This window comes from Phacochoerus africanus, chromosome 2, assembly GCF_016906955.1.
Source record: "Phacochoerus africanus isolate WHEZ1 chromosome 2, ROS_Pafr_v1, whole genome shotgun sequence".
NCBI lineage: Eukaryota > Metazoa > Chordata > Mammalia > Artiodactyla > Suidae > Phacochoerus > Phacochoerus africanus.
Genome location: NC_062545.1, coordinates 99,515,808 through 99,542,501, shown reverse-complemented (window position 1 = coordinate 99,542,501; position 26,694 = coordinate 99,515,808). Strand labels below are relative to the sequence as shown.

General features: G+C 36.7%; 1 protein-coding gene across 5 annotated transcripts in view; it reads left to right on the top strand.

Annotated features, from left to right (window-relative positions):
• The window catches only part of SMAD2 (SMAD family member 2), an 87,479-nt gene that overhangs the window by 43,677 nt on the left and 17,108 nt on the right, over positions 1-26,694 (top strand). For 3 of the 5 annotated variants that reach the window (XM_047764279.1, XM_047764287.1, XM_047764272.1), the window contains exons 3-6: positions 15,550-15,639; positions 16,683-16,876; positions 17,678-17,812; positions 19,836-19,910. In XM_047764279.1, coding sequence (XP_047620235.1) covers positions 15,550-15,639; positions 16,683-16,876; positions 17,678-17,812; positions 19,836-19,910 — 494 coding nt within the window. Of the gene's footprint in view, positions 1-15,549; positions 15,640-16,682; positions 16,877-17,409; positions 17,515-17,677; positions 17,813-19,835; positions 19,911-26,694 lie in introns of those variants that run through there. The other 2 variants (XM_047764302.1, XM_047764293.1) reach the window with 2 other exon arrangements.

Genomic DNA, 26,694 nt, shown 5'->3' with positions numbered 1-26,694 from the left:
GCAGACACCACTCGCATCCCTGTGTTGCTGTGGCTGTGGTGTAGGCTGGTGGCTACAGCTCCCATTGGACTCCTAGCCTGGGAGCCTCCATATGCCGCGGGTGCAGCTCTAGAAAGACCGAAAAAAGAAAACAAGATGAATTTTTTGGACAAGGACAGCATGACTCAGAGCCTTCATTGTAGTTTTCCAGAGGAGGAATGACAGTGTTAGGTAGATAATGCTGAATTAAGTTTAACATGAGGTAGTAACAGTCTCTGGGCTGTAGGTTCCTAGCTGTCCAATACCTAACCCTTGGGCAGTTTAGGGCAGGAAGAATATTGGCTTAGTGTGTGTTTGATTAAATACAGGTGTGGTTCAGAGGTGGGTTCTCATGGGAATCACTTGTCATTGGAGGGTGGGGGGGAAACAGTCTCTCCAGGATCAAGTCCTCAAATGCCAGAATATCAAGGATACTGAAAATGAGAAAAATACAGTTAATACATGTTCCTACAAAAGTTTGAAACTCTACCATCATTCTGCAGAAGTATACCCTGAAAAATTTAGGCTTTTGGGGAGTTTCTGTCTTGGCGCAGCAGAGACGAATCTGACTAGGAACGATGAGGTTGCATGTTCAATCCCTGGCCTCGCTCAGTGGTTTAAGGATCTGGCATTGCCGTGAGCTGTGATGTAGGTCACAGAGGGGGCTTGGATCTGGTGTAGGCCAGCAGCAACAGCTCTGATTGGACCCCTAGCCTGGGAACCTCCATATGCCTCGGGTGCGGCCCTAAAAAGACCAAAAAATAAAATAAAATAAATGAATAAATTTAGGCTTTTAAGCCAGCCAGAAGTGGATATAAATCCCAGCTGTATCCCAATAGCTTTGTGACCTTTTGGGTTATTTAACTGCTTGCATTTATTTCTTTATCCGAAAATAATGGTCCATGTTAATTCACTTTATAGGGTTGTTATGAGTAGAAATCAGGTAGTACATAGAAAGCACTTTGAGTAGTGCCAGATACATGGCAAATACTTAGAATGAGTGTTGGCTTTTTTTTCTTTCTTTCTTTCTTAAGTTTCTGTAGCCAATGAAAATTTCTTAATTATTCACTTGTGTCCTTTGCTAATGTTAAGGACTAGATTTTTCCTAAAGCGCCTTTCTTGATGATGGAGGGAAGGTAAAAAACTATGCATTTTCTTGTTTTCCATTCCTTGTCCCTTAGCTGAATAGAGGTGATGAAGTGAACTATACATGCAGATGTAGTATGTATAATTAGACTTGACTTTTATATTACAATGATCAGTTCTTCATTCCCGAGCTAATATAAACTTTCAGTGTTGCTAGTCATATATAAAATGGAGGAACTGATCTATTGTAAGTAGAAATAATTATGGCTGGGTGGTTATAAATTACTCCATAGAAGTCCATATTTCATGAGTGTATCAGAATCGAGCTGGAGCCTCAGGTGAAGTTTCTTTTATTGATGCCATGCTGCTAAATTTATTAACCCCTTAATTTTACCTGGTGTCTAGCATTGCTTATATGGGTTTCTCCGGTGTCAGGCTAGATCCTCATTCCCTTTAATTTGATACTCTCTAGGCAATAAAGTTACGAAAAATAAATTACTAAAATATAGTGGTGTATTACTTTTGACACTGGTAGTTTAACTGCTGCAGTAAATTATGCAGCTACTGTAGGGACAGTACAACTTACTTAAATAGTTTATATGGTTCTATGGTATAAGCCTTCAAAGTTGTGTTATTTTCTTGAGCTTATTTCTTCTATCTCCTGATAACAATATGCAAAATAAATATATGTCCTTAACTCAAAAAATATATTAATCAACATGATGTCTGTTTGAACCAAAGTGCAAGATATTATTGTAGTTGTGTGTACAAAATACCTATGCATATATATAGTTGGCAAATCATACACTAGATTTGAAATTTTAACTTAAGTTCTTTTTAAGGTTTATTCTTAGATGAAGAAAAGCGTTAATTGATTTTGCTGATACTTAATTGTAAAAGCGATAAGTAGGGCAATTGTATAAGGATATCTTCCAGGTTTACTACCAAGTCATCTGATAGTAATGTGATGATCTTTAGCCCAGTGATCAGCTAATATATTCCATAGAGATTTTTTTGGCAGTTTAGTGTCCTGCTGATTTTAATAGGTGTTCCAGCCTCTCTTCCCCAGATTTTAAAAGTTCGGTCCATGTAAGCAAGAAAGTTTTGCAGTTGACATTCTGCCTTTAAGAAATTGTTCTCTACACAAAGGACTGGGGGACTTTGCATGAGATCCTAACATGGATATGCTTGCTCACCTGTGTATTGATGCAGGGTTAGCATTGTAGAGGACTTAGGACTTGCTACATCTTATTTCATCATCTATTTGTAATAGTCTATGTTAATTGTATTGTTAAACAGCATTAAATTTTCATCAGACAGAATTCATCTGAGACCAATTTTTTAACCAATTAGCATGTTTTTTTGGTACTTAGGAGGTTTTAGACTGTGAAGTCGGTTAAATTCAGGAAATGTTGAGCTAATGTGTTTAGGATAGTGCTAACACTATAGCTAAATTTATAATTAATGATAAGATATATATTTTCTTTGGGATATATTGACTTCACCTAGCAAGTATTTTTATAAGTTTAATGTTTTCAGGCTCATCCTTCTCTTCCTTCCTTCTTGTCAACAGCATGATGTTGTGCAGGTTGATACTTTTCATGTTGGAGTAATGCGTAGACATTTCTTGTGGACTTCCCCTTAATGATGTTTAAATGCATAGAAACTTAATGTAGTGTAACTAATGCTCATCAAAAGGCTAATTTATCCTGAGTTCTATAACCAAGAAAATTCTAACATCGTGTTAATGAATTATGCCATTTTTGTTAATACTGATTTTCCATTCCCATTGTGATTGTGGTGCTGAATGACAAGGGTTCTTCTGATGTCAGCTACTACCATGTGTCCTATGTTGCTAAATTCTTTACCACTTTTATCTAAGACTGATATAAAATGGAATTTATTTAGCACATCCTGATATCTTTTGGCTTTTTGAGTGTGATCTCATTATTTGCATGTTAAGTCAATCTCTCTACTTATGACAGAAGTGACTGTCAAACCCAGATTCAAACCCAGAGACTGAGATGATGAAGCAGACCAAGGCTAGTGCTTATCAGATCATCTAGGATATGTATTTAGAAGATTTATATCAAGTTATTATTTACTCAGAATAAGAATGTAGCTTAAAAAATTATTGTAGGAATCACATAGCCCCTTGACAGTACTATATTTGAGGTGCCAGAGATCCCCAGGTGTTAGGCAATAAAAATGCTGATATAGGTGGTGTGAAAAAAAGCTCAGAAAGCTCTTGGTAGAGCTTTGGTAGGGTGGAAAGTGTTGTTGGACAACAGTGGGCTAGAACTCTGACCTTGCTACTTAGAAGTATGACCTTGATGAGATTGTTTTACTATCCCTCTGAGGGTTGGTTTCCTCAAATTTAAAATGAGATGATAATACAAAGCTTGCAGGGGATTATAATAAGGTCCATAATACATTTAAAGTCTTACATGGTACCTGACATGTAGTAGCTAACTTCTGAAGGCAGTTGTTACTACATATTTCATTGGTTCTGAGATGCACATTTTTTCATCATATAAATAAACTTGGAAGCTTTTCCTTTTAAGTTTAACACAATATAATGTTGCATTTTAGATTTATCAAATAGGGAACGTGCAAAAGCCTTATAAAGTAGTTGTTACAATCAGTGCCATTTCTCTTAACGTTTTTCCTGTGTTTAATATCTTTTAAAACTGTCCATTCTTGCAATTATAATTTGCTATTCCTTGTTAACAAACTAAAAACCTTAGAGATCCATTTCCCCACTCTTATTTAAAGTATTATGATTTAGTGTGACTAGGAATATTGTGATCCAGTTTTTATGCTATAATACTGCTAATTTAGTCATCAGCTATCTTGCTTGCTCAGTGTAGGTATACAGAGGCCTTTGGGAGTTAAAGGTCTTACAGGGAATTATTTTCCCCCATAAATAAAAACTGCGATTAGAAAGAATCAGTCTTTAAAGAAGAGGGGGTGATTAAAACTGCCTGACTTAAATCCCCTACACTTAAAAATTGACCTGATTTGCTAGGTATTCTTAAAGAATTGGTAGTTAAGTCACAAGGCGGCTAGGAGGGGGTTGTTGAAATTAATGCATGCAGAAGAAAATGGATGCCAAAGGCCCATGTTAGAAAGAACATTTTGCTGGAAGAGAATAAACAGGGCTCAGACTGGCGTTTTATTATCTTCTATAGTAATTCCCAAAGTAAGCTGAAATGACGCAGAATAGGAAATACAGTCTGTACTTCTTATTCTTAGTTATCTAAGGTTAGAAGCATATTTTTTAATAGAAATGTCAAGATGACTTGTTTAATTCTGTGCAAGTCTTTTCTTTTGTTTGATTTATTTGATTTTGGTAAAAGGTAGTACATCCACATAATTTGAAAGTCCATATCTGTATATATTTTATATGTATACATATACATACATAAAAACAGAACAAATACTGAAAAAGTCGCACTTCGCTCCCTCTTGCCCCTCAAGTAACTGCCGTTTGGGGTGTGTTTTTCATGTATGTATACACAAATACTTAAAGATATATTTTTACTAGTCCTTTTTTTTACACAGAGTAGCTTCCTAAAATATTGTACATGTTTTTTTCACTAATATTAAATCTTGGAGGGCTTTCCATATCAGTTCACAGGGAGCTTTTTCATATATTAAATTACCATATGATGTTTTTTTTTGGTTGATACTTTCCATTTTGATTATTGTTTCACTGAAGGTTTTTTGGGTTGGCTGGTTGGTTGGTTGGGGTTTTTTTGGCCACACCCGTGGTGTATGGAAGTTCCTGGGCCAGGGATCAAATCTGAGCCACAGCTGTGACCTATACCACAAGCTGCAGCAATGCTAGATCTTTAACCCACTGTGCTGAGCTGGGGATCGAACCCTCGCCGTTGCAGAGACAGCACCAGATTCTTAGCCTGCTGTACTAGCGGGAACTCCTGTTTGTTTTCCTAGGTAAAATTTTCAAATCATAAGTGCTCGATAGGATTAGATTTGACAAATGCATATACAGTGTATGAAGATATAGAGCATTCCAGTTGCCTGGAAAGTTCTTTTTTCCTCTTTCTCTCTCTAGATAAAACCATTGTTGGAATTTTTTTCACTTTAAATTTGTTTTGCCACTTCTAGAATTTTATGTAAATGGAATCATTCAGTATCTAGTCTTTCAAGTTCAGCCTCTCTCATCCAGCTAAATGTTTCTGAGATTCATCCATGTTGTGTCTGTTGCTAATTCTTTTTCCAGAATGTTTTGCTTTTACCTTTTTCATTTCCATATACGTATTAGCTCAGCTTGTCCACTGCTATAAAAATACCTTGTTGAAATCATAATTGCAATGGAATTGAAAAAATAGACCAGATATTATAGGGAATTAGGGAAAATAGACATCTTAATATTGAGCCATTTAATCTTGAATATAGTGTATTCCTTTATATACCTATGTTTATTATCTTTCAGCAAGAGTTTTAGTTGTTAGTATACAGATGTTACACATCTTGTATTAAACTTTTTGTCTGAGTGTTTTATGTTTTGACACTACAGTAAATGAAATTAAAATTTATAATTTTCAAGTAGTTTATTCCTCTAATAGCAATACAGTGGGTTCTCATAAGTTGCCATCAAATCCTACAACTCTGCTAAATTCATTAATGAGTTCTAGAATTTGCTTCACAGATTTTCTATGTAAACAATGTCATTGTTTGGAAAAAGTTTTTTTATTCCAGCTTTATTTAGATTATTGACATATAACAAATGTAAACTTAAGATATACTATGTGATGATTTGATAATATATATATTGCAGAATGATCACTATAACAAAGGTATTTAACACTTCTATTTCACATAATTACCTTCTTATGTGTGAGGAGTTTTAAGATCTGCTTTCTTAACTTTCAGACATACAATACAGTACAGGCATACCTCAGAGATACTGTGGGTTCTGCTTTAGACCTCACAATAAAACACATATCTTAAGTGAAACACTCTAATTTTTTGGTTTCCCAATCTATATAAAAGTTATTTTTATGCTATGCTGTAGTCTATGTGCAATACCAGTATGTCTAAGGAAAACACAATGTACATTCCTGAATTAAAAAATATTTCATTGCCCAAAAATGCTACCACCTTAGCCTTCAATGAGTGATAGTCTTTTTGTTGATAGAGGGTCTTGCCTCAATGTTGATGGCTTCTGACTGATCAGAGTGGTGGTTGCTGAAGGTCAAGGTGGCTGTGGTAATTTCTTAAAGTAAGACAACAGTGTAGTTTGCCACATCAATTGCCTCTTCCTTCCAAGAATTATTTTTCTGTAGTGTGCTGTGTTGTTTGATAGCATTATGCCCACCGCTTTATCAGCTAAGCTTATGGAATATCCTAAAACTTTTGTTGTCATTTCAACAGCCTTCCTAGTGTCTTTACCAGGAGTAGATTCCATCTCAGGAAACCACTTTCTTTGCTCATCTATAAAAACAACTCATTTCTGAAAGTCTTATTGTGAGATGGCTGCTATTCAGTCACAACATCAGGCTCTACTTCTAAGTCTAGTTCTCATGCTATTTCCACCACATATGCAGTTATTTCCTCCACTGGAATCTTGAACCTCTCAAAGTCATCCATGAGGGTTAGAGTCAACTTCTTCCAAACTTCTATTAATGTTGATACTTCTCTTCTTGTGAATCGTGAGTGTTCTTATGGCATCTCGAATGGTGAATCCTTTACAGAGGATTTTCAGTTACTTTGCCCAGATCATCAGAGGATTCACTGTGGCAGTTATAGCCTTACAAAATGTATTTCCTAAATATCAAGATTTGAAAAGTCAAAATTACTTCTTGACCCACGGGCTGCAGAATGGCTATGTTAGCAGGCATGGACAAAATACAGTCTGATTGCTCTTGGGTGACCAGGTGCCTTGTCAATAAGCAGTAAAAATTTGAAAGGAATCTTTTTTTTTTTCCCCCTGAGCAGTGGACTTAAAATATTCAGTAAACCATTTGTAAACAAATGTGCTGTCATCCAGGCTTTGTTATTCCATTTATAGAGCAGAGTCAAAATTTCATAATTCTTAAGGAGTTTAAGATTTTTCAGAATGGTAAATGAGCATTGGCTTCAACTTAAAAGCACCAGTTGCATTAGGCCCTAACAAGAGTCTGCCTATCCTTTAAAGCTTTGAAGCCAGGCGTTGACTTCTCTCAAGGTGTGCAAATCCTCGACAGCATCTTTTCCCATACAGGAGTGTTTCATCTACAATGAAAGTATTGTTTCGCTGTTTATCTTAGCTAGTTCTTCGATAGCTTGGTGCCACTTGTACATCAGCACTTGCTGCTTCACCTTCACCTTGTATTTTGATGTTACAGAGATGGCCTCTTTCCTTAAACCTCTTGAACCAACCTGTGCTAGCCTCAGACTTTTCTAATGCAATTTCCTCACCTCTTTCTGCCTTCACAGAGTTGAAGAGAGGGCCTTGCCCTGGATGGATTAGGTTTTGGCTTAAGGGAGTGTTGTGGCTGGTTTGATCTTCTAAAACTTTATTCTTATTAGCAGTGTTTTTGCTTTTTATCATTTTTGTGTTCACCAGAGTAGCACTTAGAGTTTCCTTCAAGAACTTTTCCTTTGCATTCACAATCTGGCTAACTGGGGCAAGAGGCCTGGCTTTCGGACTGTGTGGGATTTCGACATCACTTCATCATTAAGCTTCATTGTTTCTAACTTGATTTAACATGAGAGAGGTGCAATTCTCACTGGAACACTTAGAGGCCATTATAGGTTTATTAATTAGCTTAATTTCAATCCTGTTTTTCTCTCAAGGGAAAGGGAGGTGGGATGAGTGGGGAGGGCAGAGTTGGCCGGTAGGTGGACTAGTCAGAACACACACAACATTTATTAAGTTCCCCATCTTACATGAGTGTGATTCATGGTACCCCCAAACAATTACAATGGTAACATCAAAGATCACAGATCACCAGAAAGTATAATAACAATGAAAAAGGTTTGAAATATGTGAGAATTACCAAAATGTGACATAGAAATGTAAAGTGAGCAAATTCTTTTGGAAACATGGAGCTGATAGTTGTTCAACTCAACATTGCCACAAATCTTCAGTTTGTACAACAAACAAAAAACCCCAAAAAACAAACGCATGATACCTGTAAAGTGCAATAAAGCTGAGCACAATAAAATGAAGAATGCCTGTATTGTTAATTATAGTCATCCTGTTGTACATTAGATTCCCAGAACTTTGAGCTCATCTTTTGACTACCATGTCTCCATTTTCCACATGCCATTCAACTCTATTTCTTTGAGAAAGAAATTTTAGGGAGTTCCCGTTGTGGCGCAGCAGACACAAATCCTAGTATCCACGAGGATGCAGGTTCAATCCCTGGCCTCGCTCAGTGGGTTGGGAATCCAACGTTGCCATGAGCTGTGGTTGTAGGTTGCAGAAGTGCCTCAGATCCCCAATTGCTGTGGCTGTGGCGTAGGCTAACAACTTTAGCTCCTGTTGGACCCCTAGCATGGGAACCTCCATATGCTGTGGGTGTGGCCCTCAAAAGCCCCCCCCCCAAAAAGGCAATTTTATTTCTTCCCTTTCTAATATTCTTTCTTCTCTTTTTTGTGCCACTGGCTGCAATGTTAATTAGAACTATATCATTTTTGAGTAAAATTTAATCATTAATTTGAAATACTTCTTTTTAATATAAACATTTAAGTAATAAATTTACCCTTAGCACCCATTCTAATTTTTTATATTGTGGATTCTGTATCATATAAAGTATTTTCTAATTTATCTTGTGATTTTTCCTTTGACTCCTAGGTGTGTGTTATTTTCAGAATATTTGGGACTTTTCCAAATATCTTTCAGTCATTGATTTTTTTTAATTTTAATTTTTTATTAAAATGTAGTTGATTTACAATGTTGTGCCGGCAGTCATTGATTTTTAATTTAATTCTCTATGGTAAGTTTTAAAGGTAAGAGGCCTTGGCATGTGGTCTCTGTCATTTTCTTTTTAACCAAGGATGTCATGATGTGTAATTTAGTAAACTCAGTTTAGGTCTCTGTAGATTATTCATTTATTCAGCATGAATGCAAATCATTTCCCTAAAATAGCTCATTGATCATTGGTCATTGCCTGTTGACCCCAGATGATTATCGATCAGTTACTCTTGGATCACAGATGTTAAATAGAAGTGCCTCAGGCTAAAGGGAAGGCAAAGGAGATAGTACTCTTGTCTCTTATTTATTTATTTCTTTTTAGGGCCACACCTCTGGCATTTGCAGGTTCCCAGGCTAGGGCTCCAATTGGAGCTGTAGCCGCTGGCCTACCCCACAGCCACAGCAGCACCAGGTCCAAGCCACGCCTGCAACCTACACCACAGCTCTCGGCAACACCGGATCCTTAACCCACTGAGCGAGGCCAGGGATTGAACCCTCAACCTCATGGTTCCTAGTGGAGCTCCTTGACCGTTGAGCCACGATGGGAACTCCTCTTGTCTCTTACTCTATGCTTCTGTTTAATGCCAACAGTAAGCATAAATCTTTCTCCTTTTATCTGTTAAGTTTATTCATTTGTCAGATTTTTTCTTTTTTTTTGAGTCACTATTACTGTGCTAGATCCTATCTTGTCCCTTGGTTTTGTTCAAAACCCATTGACTACAACATAGCATCCATGGATGACTTCTCGTTATATACCTCTTTAGCTTTGCAATAATGTGGTTTTTAATACCTGCCGTTGCCATATAAATAACATATACAGATTTTTAAGAGTTAGAATTTTTTTCTTTAGTTGTTCATCTTTTTTTTTTTTTTCCCCCTTGATGAAATTGCAGTCTTTATTTGAGATACTGGGGCTTTATAGAAGGTCCATCCTCCAGACAAGTCTTGTGCTGCTGAGAGTTGCCTGGAGATTTAAAAATGCATGTTGACTCTAGGAATGAAAATAGATGTGATTAGGGTGAGAAAAAGGAAAATAACAAACAAGAGAAAAGAATGGTTAAGGGCACAATAATTTTCAAAAGGACAGCAGCAGGCTAGCGTGAAAGCTGGGATTTTGATTCTCATTAGAAAGTCAGTGAGGTCCAGAGGAAGCTCTTTTCTGACCTTTCTCTTAAGGTTGATGTGACATTTTCAGTTTCCTCAGCTCCACCAGAATGGGCCCTGTAGATGACTCTAGCGTGTTCTAGTGCCCCTTGGGTCCTTTCAGAGAGCTTGAACTAATTAACATGTTTAAGTAAAAATATTCCCTCTAAAATTTCTGAGCATTTGGGTCTTCAAAATGTTTTTTCTTGACAGAGGAATAAAAATTATCAAGTAAAATTAAGCATTGCCCTTTTCCACTCCTTCGCACCCTCAGCCTTTGCTCTACATTCAGCAGTTTATTTAGTCCTCTTGTAACAAGTTTCGCATGAGTCTTTGTAGATAGAGTGGTGAAGAAAAGAGAGGAGGCCTGGACATGTCTGGAGACAGATCCTAAACAAAGAAACACACATTCCTTCAGGATAGGTATCTGGCTAGTATCCATGAGCACACAGGTTCGATCCCTGGCTTTGCTCAGTGGGTTAAGGATCTGGCATTGCTGTGCCTATGGTGTAGGCCAACAGCTACAGCTCCGATTCAACCCCTAGCCTGGCTGGGAACCTCCATATGCCGTGGGTGCGGTCCTAAAATAAATAAATAAATAAAGCAAATCTGGCTGCTGGATGGAGAATGGTTGATAGAGTGAGAGACTAGTTAGGAGGTTACTGGAAAAGCCCCAAAGAGAGATGGTGGTGTCTGGGATTAAGGTGACCAACCTGGTCATCTCCTTTTTGAAGAAATTAAGAGAAGAAAAAGGTATTGCCTTTTATGTTTACTTACGTACCTATACTTTCTTGTTCTCTTCATTTTTCCTGTGATTTGGGCTTTCCATCTGTTGTCGTTTCTCTTTATCCTGGAGAACTTTTCCTTTACCATTTCTTGGTTTCAAAGTCTGCTAGAAATCTCTCCATTTTTGTTTATCTGAACATGTTTTTGTTGTGGCTTCTTTTATGAAGGATATTTTTGTTGATTATAGATTTTAGGTCGAGGGTTTTTTTTTCTGCCCTGGCAGCTCTTTAAAGCTGTTTTTCCTTTTTTTTTTTTTTTGCCATTTCTTGGGCCGCTCCCACAGCATATGGAGGTTCCCAGGCTAGGGGTCCAATCGGAGCCACAGCCAACAGCCTACGCCAGAGCCACAGCAACTCGGGATCCTCATGGTTCCTAGTCGGATTCGTTAACCACTGCGCCACGACGGGAACTCCTGTTTTTCCGTTTTCTTCTGGCTTCTGTTTCTGATGAGAGGTTGTTATTTGGTGTCTTTATGCCTCCACATGTATAAATTGTTCTGGTTTAGCTGCTGTCAAAATTAAACAAAGCTGGACATCAGTTGAAGGTGGTAAAAACAGATTTTATTCCAAAACCATTACAGTAAGGGAAAGATTAGAACTCATATTTCCAGCAGGGGCTGGGAGAATGTGGAATTAGCAAGGTGGTAAGAGTGGGGTCTTGAACACTCAGGGATGTGGAAATTTACCCAAAAAGTGGGTAGGAGCCTTGGTCAGTGCCAAGGTGATTAGGCCCGGGTCTGCTAAAGGGCATTTTCTGGAAGTTAAGCTTCTGCGTTTCCTCAGAGGGCAGACTGGGAGACAGAAGCCCTCTTTTTCCTGATGATTGGTTCCATTTCAAAGGAATGGTTTTCAGGTCCTCCATAAAGACACTTGAGTTGTAGAAGTCACATATACATCTCAAAGAGACCGAGGAAGTTTTTTAAATATGTGCTCTAAGAAAAGGAGATCAGAGTCTATGGACCAGTGTTGGCTGGAGCAAATGGTCAATTCTTAATAGGCTGACTTGAGGTTTTCCAGATAGGACCTCAAAAGGGTCTGGGTTACTGCAGGGACCTCAGGTTGCTAGAAGCTGTGCTAGCGTTTGGTCAAGTCTTTTACTGTAGGGGTTTGGGTGGAGTCCTTTGTGCCAAGAGTTTTTGTAGTTCTCACTAGATTTTCTTTTCATCTTTTGTTTTTAGCTGTTTGACAATGATACGCCCAACTGTTTTTTTGGTTTGGGGTTTTTTGTTTTGTTTTGTTTAAGACTGCTTCGTATTCATTCACTGAGTTTCTTGGAAGTTTTAGTTGTTCACTGAAGTTGAAAATGTTTCAGTCATTATTGTATTTTTTCCTTGTCCCTCCTTACACGCCATCTTTCAGGGACTGCACGTGTTAGTGAGACTGTTTATTTTATTATTCAGTCTTTTATTTCAGTTCTGATTAGATAATTTCTATTGATCCATCTTCAAATTCACCACTTGTCTTCTCCAACCATCAGGTTACTTTTTAATTCCTGATCTTGTAATTTTCAGTTCGTTTGATTTGTTTTATAGCTTCCAATACTCAGATGAGAGTCTCATCTGTTCATTAAGTCTCTGAACTGATCCATGGTAGTTACTTTAAAATTCTTATCTGTTAGTTTACCTGGTGGGTCTATTTCTACTGGCTGTTTTTAATTTTGACTACGGGGTAACATTTTCTTATTTCTCCACATGTTTAGCATTTTGTGATTTTTTTTTTAATACTGAATATTTAGGACAAAATATTATAGAGACTAAATTCTGTTCCTTCTCTGAAGAGTGTTGATGTTTGTTCTAACAGATAGTTTTGAGTGACCTCAAAGTCCAAACTGCCTTTAAAGAAAGCAGCAGCTGAAATCTCAGCTTAGTTCTCTCAGACTTTCAAGTGCTGAGTTTTAGCAGACTGCCGCAGTCTCCACATAGTTTAGGGGGTCCAGTCACACTAATCACACTCCTGTTTTGATTATTTTTCCCCCTTGTGAAATTTCCCTCTTCTTTTTTCAGCCTTTTAATCCCCTCTCTGATTCTACAGGTCATTACAGCTGCTGTTTGGCTGCTTAAGGTCTGGTTGCCGCAGGCTTACACTGTGGGGTCCTTTGGCTACAGAGCCACATAAATGCAGCCCTCACCCAGTGCAGTTCTCCCCTTACAAAGGGTGACTTCCCTCCTGTTTTTATCTCTTTTTGATCTCTCTGCACTGTGACCAAACAGTTGATTTCATTATATTTTCACATAGTTTATTTTATTATATTTTGTTCAGAGGCTGTCATTTTTATTAAAAGGAAGGTTTGCCTGATTGAGACTGCTCTACAGGCAGAACTGTTTTGTTTCTGTATTCTTTGGTTAATTGCATACTCTTCCCATTGCTGAGAATTTTAAAATTTGTTTCAGGATCTGGTGGGGCCAGTCTCTCCCTTATCAGTGTTTTCCTGGTCACTCTTGTTTATTTTGGTGTATTATATTTCAGGTAATTTGTCTGGGTCTTAATTTTTTTTTTACTTTTTATTGAGAGTACATGAAGTATATAAATTTGGTAGAACTGATATCCCTATGATATCTTCCTGTCTAGGAAGATACATGTTTTTCTCTTTGCTCATTTTACTTTTGTGTTCTTTTGTAATAATTTAAAATGTTTCTTTGTGTAGTTTTGACACTTATAGAATGACATTCTGGATGATTTGTATATTTTGTTATAAATTGATTCTTTAACTTTTTTTCTTATAAACAAGGAAAAACTTGACTAGCTAGAAGCAAATTTGATGTTTTTAAATAAATCTTCCAATTTGTGTGAGAAATTATGATGATCAGTAGAACTGAGGCTTAAATATACTCTGATGGCAACTGGAAAGTGGCTGAATTAGAGTTGGGATCTCAGTCTCTCTGCCTCTTGATTGCATGTTTTAAACAACCACTATTTGTTCTCGGATTTGTTTTAAGGCTTTAATAAAGCACAACTTAAACTCGTCTTGCACTCTTACATTCTGGTTCTCCTGTCAGTCCCAGAGTTACTGGAGTGAAATGTTCATTTTAGTCTCATAAAAACAGAATAGCCTCCTTTTCTATGCCTTCGTCCATCATTTTCCTTAAGTTAAGATGTATGCTGTTCCTTCTGAGGTTTAAATTCAGATTCATGAGACTCTAGTATTTAATTGATTTTATTGTGTTTTAAACTACATGGTGCTATATGTTTCCAGTAGATAGTTGATCAATATCTTAAATAAAAGAACCGTTTATGGCATGGTTTTTTAGTCAGTAAACCTTTTTGGGGGAAAGGAGAAGGTCTGAATTATCTTCCAGTTTGGCTTTTTCTGACTTTTATAGCCTGAGAAATTCTGAAGCCTGAAGACCAAGAGAATCTGTTAAATATCTCAAAAAACTGCTCTGACGTGTCTGAAAATGCGTTTTTAAAAACCATCCAGTCTTATACTTACTGTCACCCCCAAGGCATGAGGTGTTTGTGCAGCCCAGTGACTGTGCAGGAGAGCCTCCACCCCCACCCTTCCAGCGCTGTAGCCTGCAGCCCAGGTTTCCCAGCCTCAGGAAGAGGGCACTTTTCACATCGCCCTTTGAAATGCTGATTGAGGTAGCTCTTTAGCAGAGTATACATCTGGAATTTAACCAGTTGTTTGACTTCTGAGTTTAACCGACTGATTCTTTTGAAACGTTTCTTCCTCTTCCTTTACATTTTGCTGATCTTTGTAATGTGTAAGAAGTGGAATTGAGTTTTAGAAATCATCTTTTCTCTGTAATTTCAAAAGTACAACTTGTGACCAGTCAGAAGTTCCATTCCAATTGTTTTTTAAGCTCCTCTTTTCCCACAGAGGAGGAGTTACTTTGAAATGAAAGGGTGGCAGGGTAACTAGGCAGATTTATCTCTGGACAGCCCATGTTTTGGAAGGAAATGTGGAAGAGAAAATTTGGTCTTTCTGGTCTGTCTTCCAGGTGTATTAAGGAAAAAAACTAGATACAGCAACTTTGTCGTAGTGATACTATCTTTTAAGAATTTTATGCTTTCACATATCTTTCACATAACTTTTAAGGTAGTATACTTCAAAATCCGTTTCCTTGTTCTCTGTAGTAATAAGAGAGCGATAATAATTTTCAGTAAAACGGAATATATATGTATCTCAAGCAAGTACCCTGAAGATCTTAACCGTGGATATATGTCTTTTAACTGAAATTTTACCTATTTTAAGAATACCAGTTGACCTCTGTTTTTCGATAAGTTTTTTTTTTTAAAAATCTGGATTATAAAATGAAGCACTGTTAATAAAGGCTAATGGCGTATGATCTTTTGTTGCGAGTAGAGGAAATTGGAGTGTAGGTATGATTTCATAAAGCTAGAGAGCATTGGTGTTCACATTTTAAAAACATAATCATAACTTATCTGGAGTCACATGTTCCATTTTATTGGCTTCCTTCATATAGAAAATATAGAAACCAGCACTAAATGCCTGTGGAAAAGTGAAGCAATGTATATTTTCTGGGTGAAGGAAGTATTCTGTACATTTTCCATGTTTTACATCATGGTAATTTGAATAACCATGCTTCCATGTTCACATCAATTTTTTGTTTTTCAATTTATGCACAGCACTTGCTCTGAAATTTGGGGACTGAGTACACCAAATACGATAGATCAGTGGGATACAACAGGCCTTTACAGCTTCTCTGAACAAACCAGGTGAATATTCTGCCCTCTCTCGAATCCTAGAGATCTTGTGGGAGGGAGGGTGTTTTGGAAGAGCTATAGTGGGTTGCTTAGTATAATTTTGCCTAGGATGTTTCCTTAATGTAAAATAAGGCATGGCATTTAAAACAACTGCTTGCCAGTATGAAAAAGATATTAAATGTTTCAGCTGATGTTTTGATCAATGAAATTCTAGTTTTGAATCTTCTTTAAATTATCGCATCCCCTGAAGAACAGGAACTTTGATAACTCTATTTCTCATTTTAGTGCGAGGTTAGATTATAATCTGTTGGCCTAAGTTTTAAGTAGATACATAACCAGTTTTTGCTAAATTTCCTGCTATCATCTAAATCTCATCTTTATACTAATAAGTACATAGTTACTTACTGAACTCTCTGTATCACAGTTAACACTAGGCTAACTTGTTTTTATGTTATCTTTTTTTTTTAAATCACCTTATTCTCTTTTTTGAGCGTATTTGTATTTGTCCATTTCATCTCATCATATTCATCACCATCTGCATTTATGTGTGAGCTAGAGAAATACCTCAGTACTCAAAACAGTCACAATTGGGTATGAGTTACATTAGTTTAAGTAAGTTACTTTTACATCATTGTTGGTATTTATCATTCTTCACACTAGTTCCCTTTTTTGATAATTCAGTCACCTACAGAATGAATGCCCTTAAAAGCCTCTCTCAAAAAGAGTTTGATTCAATAAAGACTGAAGTTGACAAAAAAGTTTTTCAAGCATAGCTATGATTCTCTTTTTAAAAGTCACTTTTCCTCAAGCGGTTACCCGTTCATTGGCATTTGAGTCATTTATGAAGCATATTTATCAGAAACATCCGCTAGTGCTGCTGCTTGCTTTTTTGTCAGATCCATTAGATAGTACATTTTTCTTCCTGTACTCACTAAAACTAACTAAATGTCTGTCATTTCTATCTTGATGCTCTTATCGTATGAATTTATCCCAATTGAATGTATTTATTTTTTTTAAAAGTTCCCTCCTCTCTTTTTCCCTTTGCTTTCCAACAGGTCCCTTGATGGTCGTCTTCAGGTATCTCATCGAAAAGGACTGCCACACGTAATCTATTGTCGATTATGGCGCTGGCCTGATCTTCACAGTCATCATGAACTCAAAGCAATTGAAAACTGCGAATATGCTTTTAATCTTAAAAAGGATGAAGTATGTGTAAACCCTTACCACTACCAGAGAGTTGAGACACCAGGTAGGAAAATTCAATTTTTTCCCCCCTTTTTAGAATGAAATGCTTGAACTTAAGTGTATTAGGTACTCTTATACCTATTGAACCAGATAAAATCTTGGTGTAAACTCTAAACCACTTGTCTTAAAATCACTATATTTTTTGGTGGTAATTAAATATACTTAAAAAAGTTTTTTTAGGTACATTATGGAAAAATATATCCTAGAGGGAAAGATAGCTTTGTTTCTTGGAATAGCATACTATTTCGTATCAAAGTGCCTATCTAGGAAATTCTGATTCCACAGATACAGTCTGCTTACAACTGAATGATAGGTCTCATCTGTCTGCTGCATTAACTGTTCAGTCATTTTTCTTTGTTTTCTTTTTGATGTACTTCAGTGATATCATTTGTATTTAGCAGTTTCGTTAAACTTATAGCAAGACTTTCAGTCTGTTTAGCTGTATACTTGAAACTTTCTAAAAGAATACAGCTATAGTAAAAAAAAAAAAAACAAAACCCAAATCTGATTTTGCAAATCTTTCTGCAACCTTTCCAGTGAGGATTTATGAACTTCTATGGTAATGTAATATTACCAGGATCACTTGGTCCCCAAAAGTACAAGATAAATTGGGACTTGGAAATTTAGATTATGGACTGCATGGTAAGTTAAAATCATAATCAGGTTTGTCAATTTCTCAATAACCAAGTAATACCACATAGGTGGATCCTAAACTTTAAGCATTAATCAGGCTTTCTTCTTTTTTTTGTGAAAACTTGTAAAAAAGTTTCCTCTGCCGTTAACTTGGAACTTTTTACTCTTTTAGTTTTGCCTCCAGTATTAGTGCCACGGCATACTGAGATCTTAACAGAACTACCACCTCTGGATGATTATACCCACTCCATTCCAGAAAACACTAATTTCCCAGCGGGAATTGAGCCACAGAGTAATTATATCCCAGGTATTTTGGCCCTTTGAGTCTCCTAAAATTTGGGATACATACCAATTGTGTGCATAAACATTCATGTATTAGCATACTAATAGTTTTATGACTGGGCTTTTAAAAAAATGCTCTGGATTTTGAATAGAAAAATTACACCTGTCTGCTTTTCTGGACAGCGGGGCTTATCCTGCTCCAGCAGACAGCAAAACCTTGGAATTTACTTTTTATTCCACTGTATAAGAAATTTTAACATTTTTCCCCAAAACTCTAGTAGCTTTATTATTTATTATTTTATAGATAAATAGTAATAGAGAAAAATGAAAAAGGATAAAATATCATTTCAGTATTTCTTCCTATTTAGACCTTTAAGTCATGGGTGGTTAAACCGGCAAAGCTTATCTCTCTTTAATTTTATTTGCTTTAACCTTTAAAATAGCACATAATGGTTTGTATTCTTATTTTTGTATCTTCATTGTTTGAGTATATGAAGGAATTTATTTTATTTTGTGAATTTCATTATTAAATTTTGGGGGGCACTGACACTTAAATGAAAGGTTTGGTACTTAAAATTTATAGTTAGCTTACTGAAGAAAGATTGTTAAGAGTTAATGAAGGGGACCTTTAATCCATCTCTTTTCTATCCTCCTTTTAATAATTACAAAATTCTTCTTAGTACATGTCAGCATTAATGTAAAACATTGCTTAAAACTATAACAGTGTTAAATGTTAAACTTTTTCCTTCTTGAAATTATAATTGCTAGTATAAATATTTTTATTTTACATGGAACTTATTTAGATATTCAGATGCCTCCCAAATATAAACATTTTGTTCATAAATCATAATGACATGTTAGAATCCTATTTTTTTTTTTTAGAGTTTCCGACATGGCGCAGCAGAAACGAATCCAACTAGGAACCATGAGGTTGCAGGTTTGATCCCTGGCCTCGCTCAGTGGGTTAAGGATCCAGGGGTGCTGTGAGCTGTGGTGTAGGTCAAAGACACGGCTCAGATCTGGCATTGCTGTGCCTGTGGCGTAGGCTGACAGCAACAGCTCTGATTCAACCCCTAGCCTGGGAACTCCGTATGCTGAGGTGCGACCCTAAAAAAAAAAAAAAAAAAGAGTAGAATCCTGTTTTTTTGTTTGTTTGTTTGTTTGTTTGTTTTTTTCAGGAAATAGTTTACCTCAGTTTTGTATAGTAGCCTGTATTTGAATTTCCCTCAGGATTTACTGGTTAGAAATCCCTGGAGCAATATACTTTTTAGGTAGAATTCAAGTTAGACCAGTCCTAAGCTATATTACTGTATTTTGCCCTAAAGAACCTAGTGTAAGATGTAAGCCTGTATTACTTTGTAATCTGAAATCTTGTTTGGGTGTTTTGTGTGTCCTTTAATCATCTCTAAGTACCCATCTATGATGGCTATTGATTTAAAAAAGAAAAATGTGGGTACTAATTTCTTTGAAGCATACTGATTCAGAACCGAGGCATTTTTGAAGTTATATTTTTGGCTCTTGCCCCAGAAAATACACATAGGAGAATGAGCCAGATATGTAAATAATAGCTAACAAAATATTCTCCAGAGAGCTCAATTGTATCACCAATAGGTTTTAAGACTTCTCTTCACCTATAAGGGTTGGGAAGAACCTGAATCATAAGCCCTCAGTATCCAATATTGCTTTTTTTTTTCTTTCTTTTCTTTTTTTTCTTTTTAGGGCTGCATCCGAGGCATTGTTTTTTTTAGGTTCCCAGGCTAGGGGTCAAATTGGAGCTGCAGCTGCTGGCCACCTCTGCGACCTACACCGCAGCTCATCACAAGCAACTGAGTGAGGCCAGGGATCAAACCTGCAACCTCATGGTTCCTAGTTGGATTCGTTTCCACTGCGCCACGATGGGAATGCATCCAAGTATTACTTTTTATAGTAATGTTATAAAACATTCATGTTTGTTACTTGGAGTGATTTGTTGGTCATCTTTGGTAGCTGGGAGAAAAGATGTTGAGATTATATGGCAGCTATACTTGATTTGTTCTAAACTTTTGTAGAAACGCCACCTCCTGGATATATCAGTGAAGATGGAGAAACAAGTGATCAACAGTTAAACCAAAGTATGGACACAGGTAAGAAATAGTTTTCAAAATTTCTCCGTAGTTAGATAATACATTTTTGCCTTGTTTAAAACTCACTAGAGTTACTCATAACCTTTACATTTAAAGAAGTTGGACACATATCCAAAAAAAATCTTTTATCTTGGTTTAATCATATTCGGACCATCAAAGGGAGGACCTGTTCTCAGTGAAAGATTAACATATGCTCCTCTGCAGAAGAATTGTTAGAATTTTCTCTTATTAGAGTAAATGAAGAACACTCGGATACTTTTGTAAGTATTCTGTGCTTCTGTTTAAAGTTTTAGTTACTCTGAATAAATGTCTTTGTGATGACTGTTTTAGCCCAATAACAAATTTTCAGAGGAATTTAGAGCTAAGAGATGGGATCAGCTTTTCAGTGCTCTTTTAACTTAATAGTGAGTTCTGAATTATTGTAGCTCGTTTACACCATATACCTTGTACACTATGCCTGATCTAATTCAATTAATTTCTAACATTTAGCTACCAGTTTCCAATACAACGAAGAGAAAATTTTGACATGTAGTAAATATCACACACACCAAAGCTTTAAAACAGTTATGTAGTAAAATTTATATAACTCATCAGAACTAATAGGTTACCAGTGAAATAGCTACGATGTCAGTGTAATTGTCTGTTTTGATCTATTCCACCCTGCTTATAGCTTAGGGATTGGACACATTAATATCCCAACCTGTCAGAGTATAGCATCAGCTTTTTTACATTTTATAGTAAAGCATTCTGCACTTATGATAATATTAGTTATTTTTTAAGTGGTGGGGACTAAGATGGTTGGCCTTTTTTTTTTCTTCTTCTTTTAAATGGCTGTACCTGTGACATATGGAATTTCCCTGACTAGAGACTGAATTGGAGCTGCAGCCAAGGCCCCCACCACAGCCATGGTAACACCAGATCTGAGCCACATCTGTGACTTACACTGCAGCTTGAAGCAACACCAGATCCCTAACCCACTGAGCTAGGCCAGGGATTGAACCCACATCCTCACAGAGACTATGTCATGTTCTTAATCTGCTGAGCCACAACAGGAACTCCTGGCTTTTAGAATAATTTTGTTGTTTAAATTCTTCCATTATTTAAACTCCTAGGTAAAGAAGCTTCTGCTATAGCTAATCACATTTTTTTAAAATAGGAGATATCCAGAGTTCTCTGCTGGTTCAGCGGGATAGGGATCCAGCATTGTCACTGCTGTGGCTCAGGTTACTGCCATGGCTTGGGTTTAACATCTGGCCCAAGAACTTACAGCCATTGGTGTGGCAAAAAAAAAATGAAAGAAAGAAGACCCAAGAATAAGAAATAACCAAGGAAAGTTGGGCGTTCCTCTTGTGCCTCAGTGGGTTAAGGACCCAACTAGTATCCATGAGGATGAGGGTTTGATCCCTGGCCTCACTCAGTGGGTTAAGGATCCATCATTGGTGTAAGCTGTGGTGTAGGTCGCAGATGCAGCTTTGATCTGGCATTATTGTGGCTGTGGTGTAAGCGAGCAGCTGCAGCTCTGATTTGACTCCCTAGCCTGGGAACTTCCATATGTCGCACATGTGGCCCTAAAAAGAAAAAACAGAAGAAAACAAAATTTAAAAAAAGAGAAATAACCAAGAAAAGATAATCATCATTGGAAATAACATGTTGTACATCCTAATGCAGAAGGCCAAAAGGATTCCTAAGTGCACAAATGCCTGTTCAATAATATATCTGAAATGAGGAGAATAAGATGAATGTAATTACTGTTATGGTAATGGTATGGTATGATTATGGTAATAGGTCAAAATCCAAAAGGGGAGAATAAGCTGAATCAGCTAAAATGAATGCAATGTTTTGGGGCCAGCTTTGAATGTAACCTAATATTTCTAATTCTGTTTCATTGGGGGGAATGTTACTTTTTCAAAACGACGCATTTAAAATTATCGAGGGAGTTCCCGTTGTGGCTAAGTGGTTAACGAATCTGACTACGAACCATGAGGTTGTGGTTCGATCCCTGGCCTCTCTCAGTGGGTTAAGGATTCGGTATTGCCGTGAGCTTTGGTGTAGGTTGCAGACGCGCATCAGATCTGGTGTTGCTATGGCTCTGGTGTAGGCTGGCAGCTACAGCTCTGATTTGATCCCTAGCCTGGGAACCTCCATATGCCACAGGTGCGGCCCTAGAAAAGACAAAAAGACCAAAATAAAATAAAATTATTGACTGTTGGGAGTTCCCTTTGTGGCTCAGTGGGTTATAAACTTGACTAATATCCATGAGGATGCTGATTTGATCCCTGGCCTTGCTCATTGGGTTAAGGATTTGGCGTTGCTGTGACTGTGGTCTAGGCCTGCAGCTGCAGCTCCGATTTGACCCCTAGCCTGGAAACTTCCATATGCCACATGTGACAGTAAAAAGCAAAAATGAAAAATTATAATGATAAAATTATTGACTATAATGACATTGACAGTGTGAATATTTGATTCATGAGATGCTAAAAGTCAGTTTACATACCAGTCTTCTACCTGCTATCTATTGTTTTCTCAGTTTCATGGCAAGAATTTTCTGACTGATGCAAGGTCCCGATTTAGAACAAAATTGACCTCTCTTTTAAACTTTAGTCCATACTCTTCTGTGAGGGAAGGACATAATTAAATTAATTGTTCAAGGCCTGCTGGGGTAGAAGGAGTTAATATATTTTTTTAAAAGTTTACCAGAGGGCAAATAAAGCAGAACAAAGAACTCTTTGAACTAGCACTGTTATTTTTTGCTTTGCTTTGCTTTTTTATTTCATTTTAATTTTTTTCCCCATGCCTGCAGCATATAGAAGGTTCCAGGCCAGGGATCAAACCTCAGCCCCAGCAGTGATAAAGCTGAAGCCTTAACCTGCTGAGCCACCAGGGAACTCGAAGCCTTCATTCTTTAAAGTTTGTGGACCTTAGTGATCAGGCTAGACATCTCAAGAAATCTAAGTTTAATTATTTTTCTTGTTGCAAGCCAGTCATTTGGTGTACACTTAGACAAGGTTCACATATCCCACTTAGGTAAGGACAGCTTCTCTAACCAAATAAATGCATGGTTGGACTCTGAGCTAATCTACCTTAGTTTGAATTCTCCCTCTATCATGTGTGAGCCAGATGACCTAGGCACCTTATTTGTAAATTAGGGAAAATTAGCTTATTGAATTCATAGGATTAAGTTAGTTTTTGTAAAACAGTTAAATGTTCCTAATACATAGTATATACTATATGAGTATATTTAAAGAAAATATGAAAGGATGAAATAACCATTAAGAAAAAGGAAGAAAGTTGATTGTATGAAGAATGGAGGTAAATAAATGGAGGGATTGGGATCCAGAAGCAGAAAGCAATTCGTCTTCATGATTGAGATCTTCTCAATGAAATAGGAAAGTAAAGTTATTTGTCAAGAATGAAGGGGCAGTTTTGGAATTCCCATTGTGGCTCAGTGGTTAACGAATCCGACTAAGAACCATGAGGTTGCAGGTTTGATCCCTGGCCTTGCTCAGTGGGTTAAGGATCCGGCGTTGCCGTGAGCTGTGGTGTAGATTGCAGACATGGCTCGGATCCCGTGTTGCTGTGGCTGTGGTGGAGGCCGGCAGCTACAGCTCTGATTGGACCCCTAGCCTGGGACCCTCCATATGCCATGGGTGCGGCCCTAGAAAAGGCAAAAAGACAAAAAAAAAAAAGAAGAATGAAGGGGCAGTTTTGAGAACTTTAGGGTAGTCATCTTAATTGGCTATGCCATCTCTATCGTTTTATAGTTTTTAGCATAGATATAGAGCTATCCTTAGATACGTTTTTCACTATTTTAACCTTTTTAGTACTGTTAAAAAGTTATATTTTCCAATTTTGTTTTTAATTGTTTCTAAGATATAGAATAAAGTATGATTTTTGTATTTGATCTTTTTTCCTGAACTTTGCTAAAAATCGCTTTTTGTATCTAGTATTCTGTAGATTCTTAATTTGTATATATACGATCTTGTCATCTCTTAAATAAAGATAGTTTTACGTCTTGCTTTCTCATCTTTATGCTTTCCTCTTTTTCTGTCCTGGCTAAGACTTACAGTAAACTGTTCAGTAGAAATAATAAGAATGGACTTTTTTTTCATGGCTGCCCTCTTGGCATATGGAAGTTCCCAGGCCAGAGATTAAATCTAAGACAGATCCTCTGACTCACTGTGCTGAGCCGGGGATTAAACCTGTGCCTCTGCAATGACCATGCTTCAGTCAGATTCTTAACCCACTGCCCCACAGTAGGAACTCCCAAGAATGGACATTTTTAAAAAGCATTGTTTTTGATCATAAGGGAAATACATTTAATAATTCCCCCAGTAAGAAAGGTGTTAATTATGGATTTTTAATAGATTTTCTTTGTCAGATTGAGGATGTTTCTTTCTGTTCTTGGTGTCTTGAGTGTTTGTAATGAATAGCTGTGGAATTTCCATCCATACTTTTTCAGTATCTATTGAGAGGATTATACAGTTCTACTCCTTTTTTGAGAAGAATTCCATTAAATGATTTTTCTTATGACAAACCAACTTTGACCTTATTTGGTTATGATAAATTACACTTTTAAAATACTTAGGGATTTAATTTGCTAATGTTGTTTAAAGGATTTTCACATCTATGTTTGTGAGAGGTTTTGGTCTTTAGTTTTTTTGTAATGTTTTCCTGTGGTTTCAATAGCATAGGAAGAGTAGACTCAAAATATATTGGAAGGGGTTTTCTACTATTTTCTGAAAGGCTTTGCATAGGGTTGGTATTAATTCTTCCTTAAATACTTGATAGTTTCTACCAGAGAAATCATCTCTTATAGGAAAGGGTTTTTTAAATTGAGAGTTATTTCAATTGTCGATTTTTTGTGTTGGCTTAGCAACTCATATCTTACAAGATATCTGTTGATTTCATCTGAGTAGATTTTATTGCCATAAAGTTATTTTTAATATTCTAATATTTCTAATATCCCCTTGATGTCTGCAAGATCTGTAGTAATGTCACATGAGTTACTTATAATATTGATAATTTGACTTTTCTGTCTTTTATTCTTGGTAAGTCTTACAGGGGCTTTATCAGTTAATATTTTCAAAGAACCAGATTTTGGCTATTTATTCATTTATTTATTTATTTTGCTGTACCCACGGCATGCAGAAATTCCAGGGCCAAGGGTAGAACCCATGCTATAGCAGCAACCTGAGCCACAGCGGTGACAATGCCAAACTCTTAACCCAGTTTAACAAGGAACTGCCTGGTTTGTTAAATTTTTCATTGTGTTTATCTTTTTACTACTTTTTTTTATTCTTTATTATTTTCATCTGCTTATTTTTCATTGAATTTTCTCTCTTTAGATCTTGTAGTTTACATTTTTAGATCATTGATTCTTTTCTAATGTAAGCCTTTAAAACTAAATCTCCCTCTCGGCTCTATTTTAGCTCATGCCACAAATGTTTCATTATTATTTAGTTGTTATTATCTTTTAAGTATTTTCTAATTCCTCTTCTGATCTCTTCTTTGATCCATGATTATTTAGAAGTTTCGTCTGTTAGAAGTATGGGGGTGGTTTCTAGATAGTTTGTTATTTCTTACTTAATTCCATTAGGATCCAAAATATACTATGTAAGATTTGAGTCTTTTGAAATCTACTAAAATTTATTTTATGCCACAACATGGCTTATTTATCTTGATGAGAGTTTCATTTATGGTTGAAAAGAGTGCTGTGCAGTTGTAGTGTTGCTCTTAAGTATCATTTAGGTCGGAGGAGGGGGTTGATGATTCTTTAAATCCTTTTAATCCTGTCTAATTTGTTTTTATCTGTTAACGCCAGTCATAGAGAGGAGTATTAAAGTCTCTTAACTGTGACTTTGGATTGTTGGTTTCTTCTTTTCTGTCCTGTCAGTTTTCTCTCTCTTTGTTTTTTGGGTTTTTTTTTTGTCTTTTTTTTTAACAGCCACACCTGCAGCATATGGAGGTTCCCAGGCTAGGGGTCAAATTGAAGCTGCAGCTGCCTGCCTACACCACAGCTCATGGCAATGCTGGATCTTTAACCCACTGAGTGAGGTCAGGGATCAAACCTGCATTCTCATGGATACTAGTCAGGTTTGTTACCACTGAGCCACAGTGGGAACATAAGTTCCTGCCCTGTCAGTTTCTACTTCATGTGTTTTGAATCTTTGAATGTTATTAAGTAGTATACATTTAGAATTGTTTGTCCTTCTGATGAAGTGACCCCTGTTATAAAACTTGTCTTGTGTAAAACATCACTGTATTTTCTTATTTCAGAGGTGGCATGGCAGAGTTTTCATTCATCCTTTTACTTTTGATCTATTTGCATCTTTATATTTAAAATGTACCTCTTGTGGATAGCTTTTTATGTCTTATCTAACAATCTTTGTCTTTTAAATGGAATATTTGGTCTTGGTCCTTTTTAATTTAATTTTATTTTATTTTTGTTTTTTAGGGTCACAACTGCAGCATATGGAAGTTCCCAGACTAGGGATCAAATTGGAGCTTCTGCCGCAGTAATGCCAGATCCGTCCCACTGAGCAAGGCCATGGAGGGAACTAGTATCCTCATGGATACTACTTGGGTTCATAACCTGCTGAACCATAACCTGGTCCTGTTATATTTGATGTAATTATTGGTATCATTGGGTTTGGGTTACCATTTTGCTATTTCTTTTCTGCCTGTACCATCTGGCTTTTGTTCCTTTGTTCCTGGTTTCCTACCTTTTATATTAATCAAGTATGTTTATATTTGAATCTAGTCTCTTGAATTTGTCACAGTATCA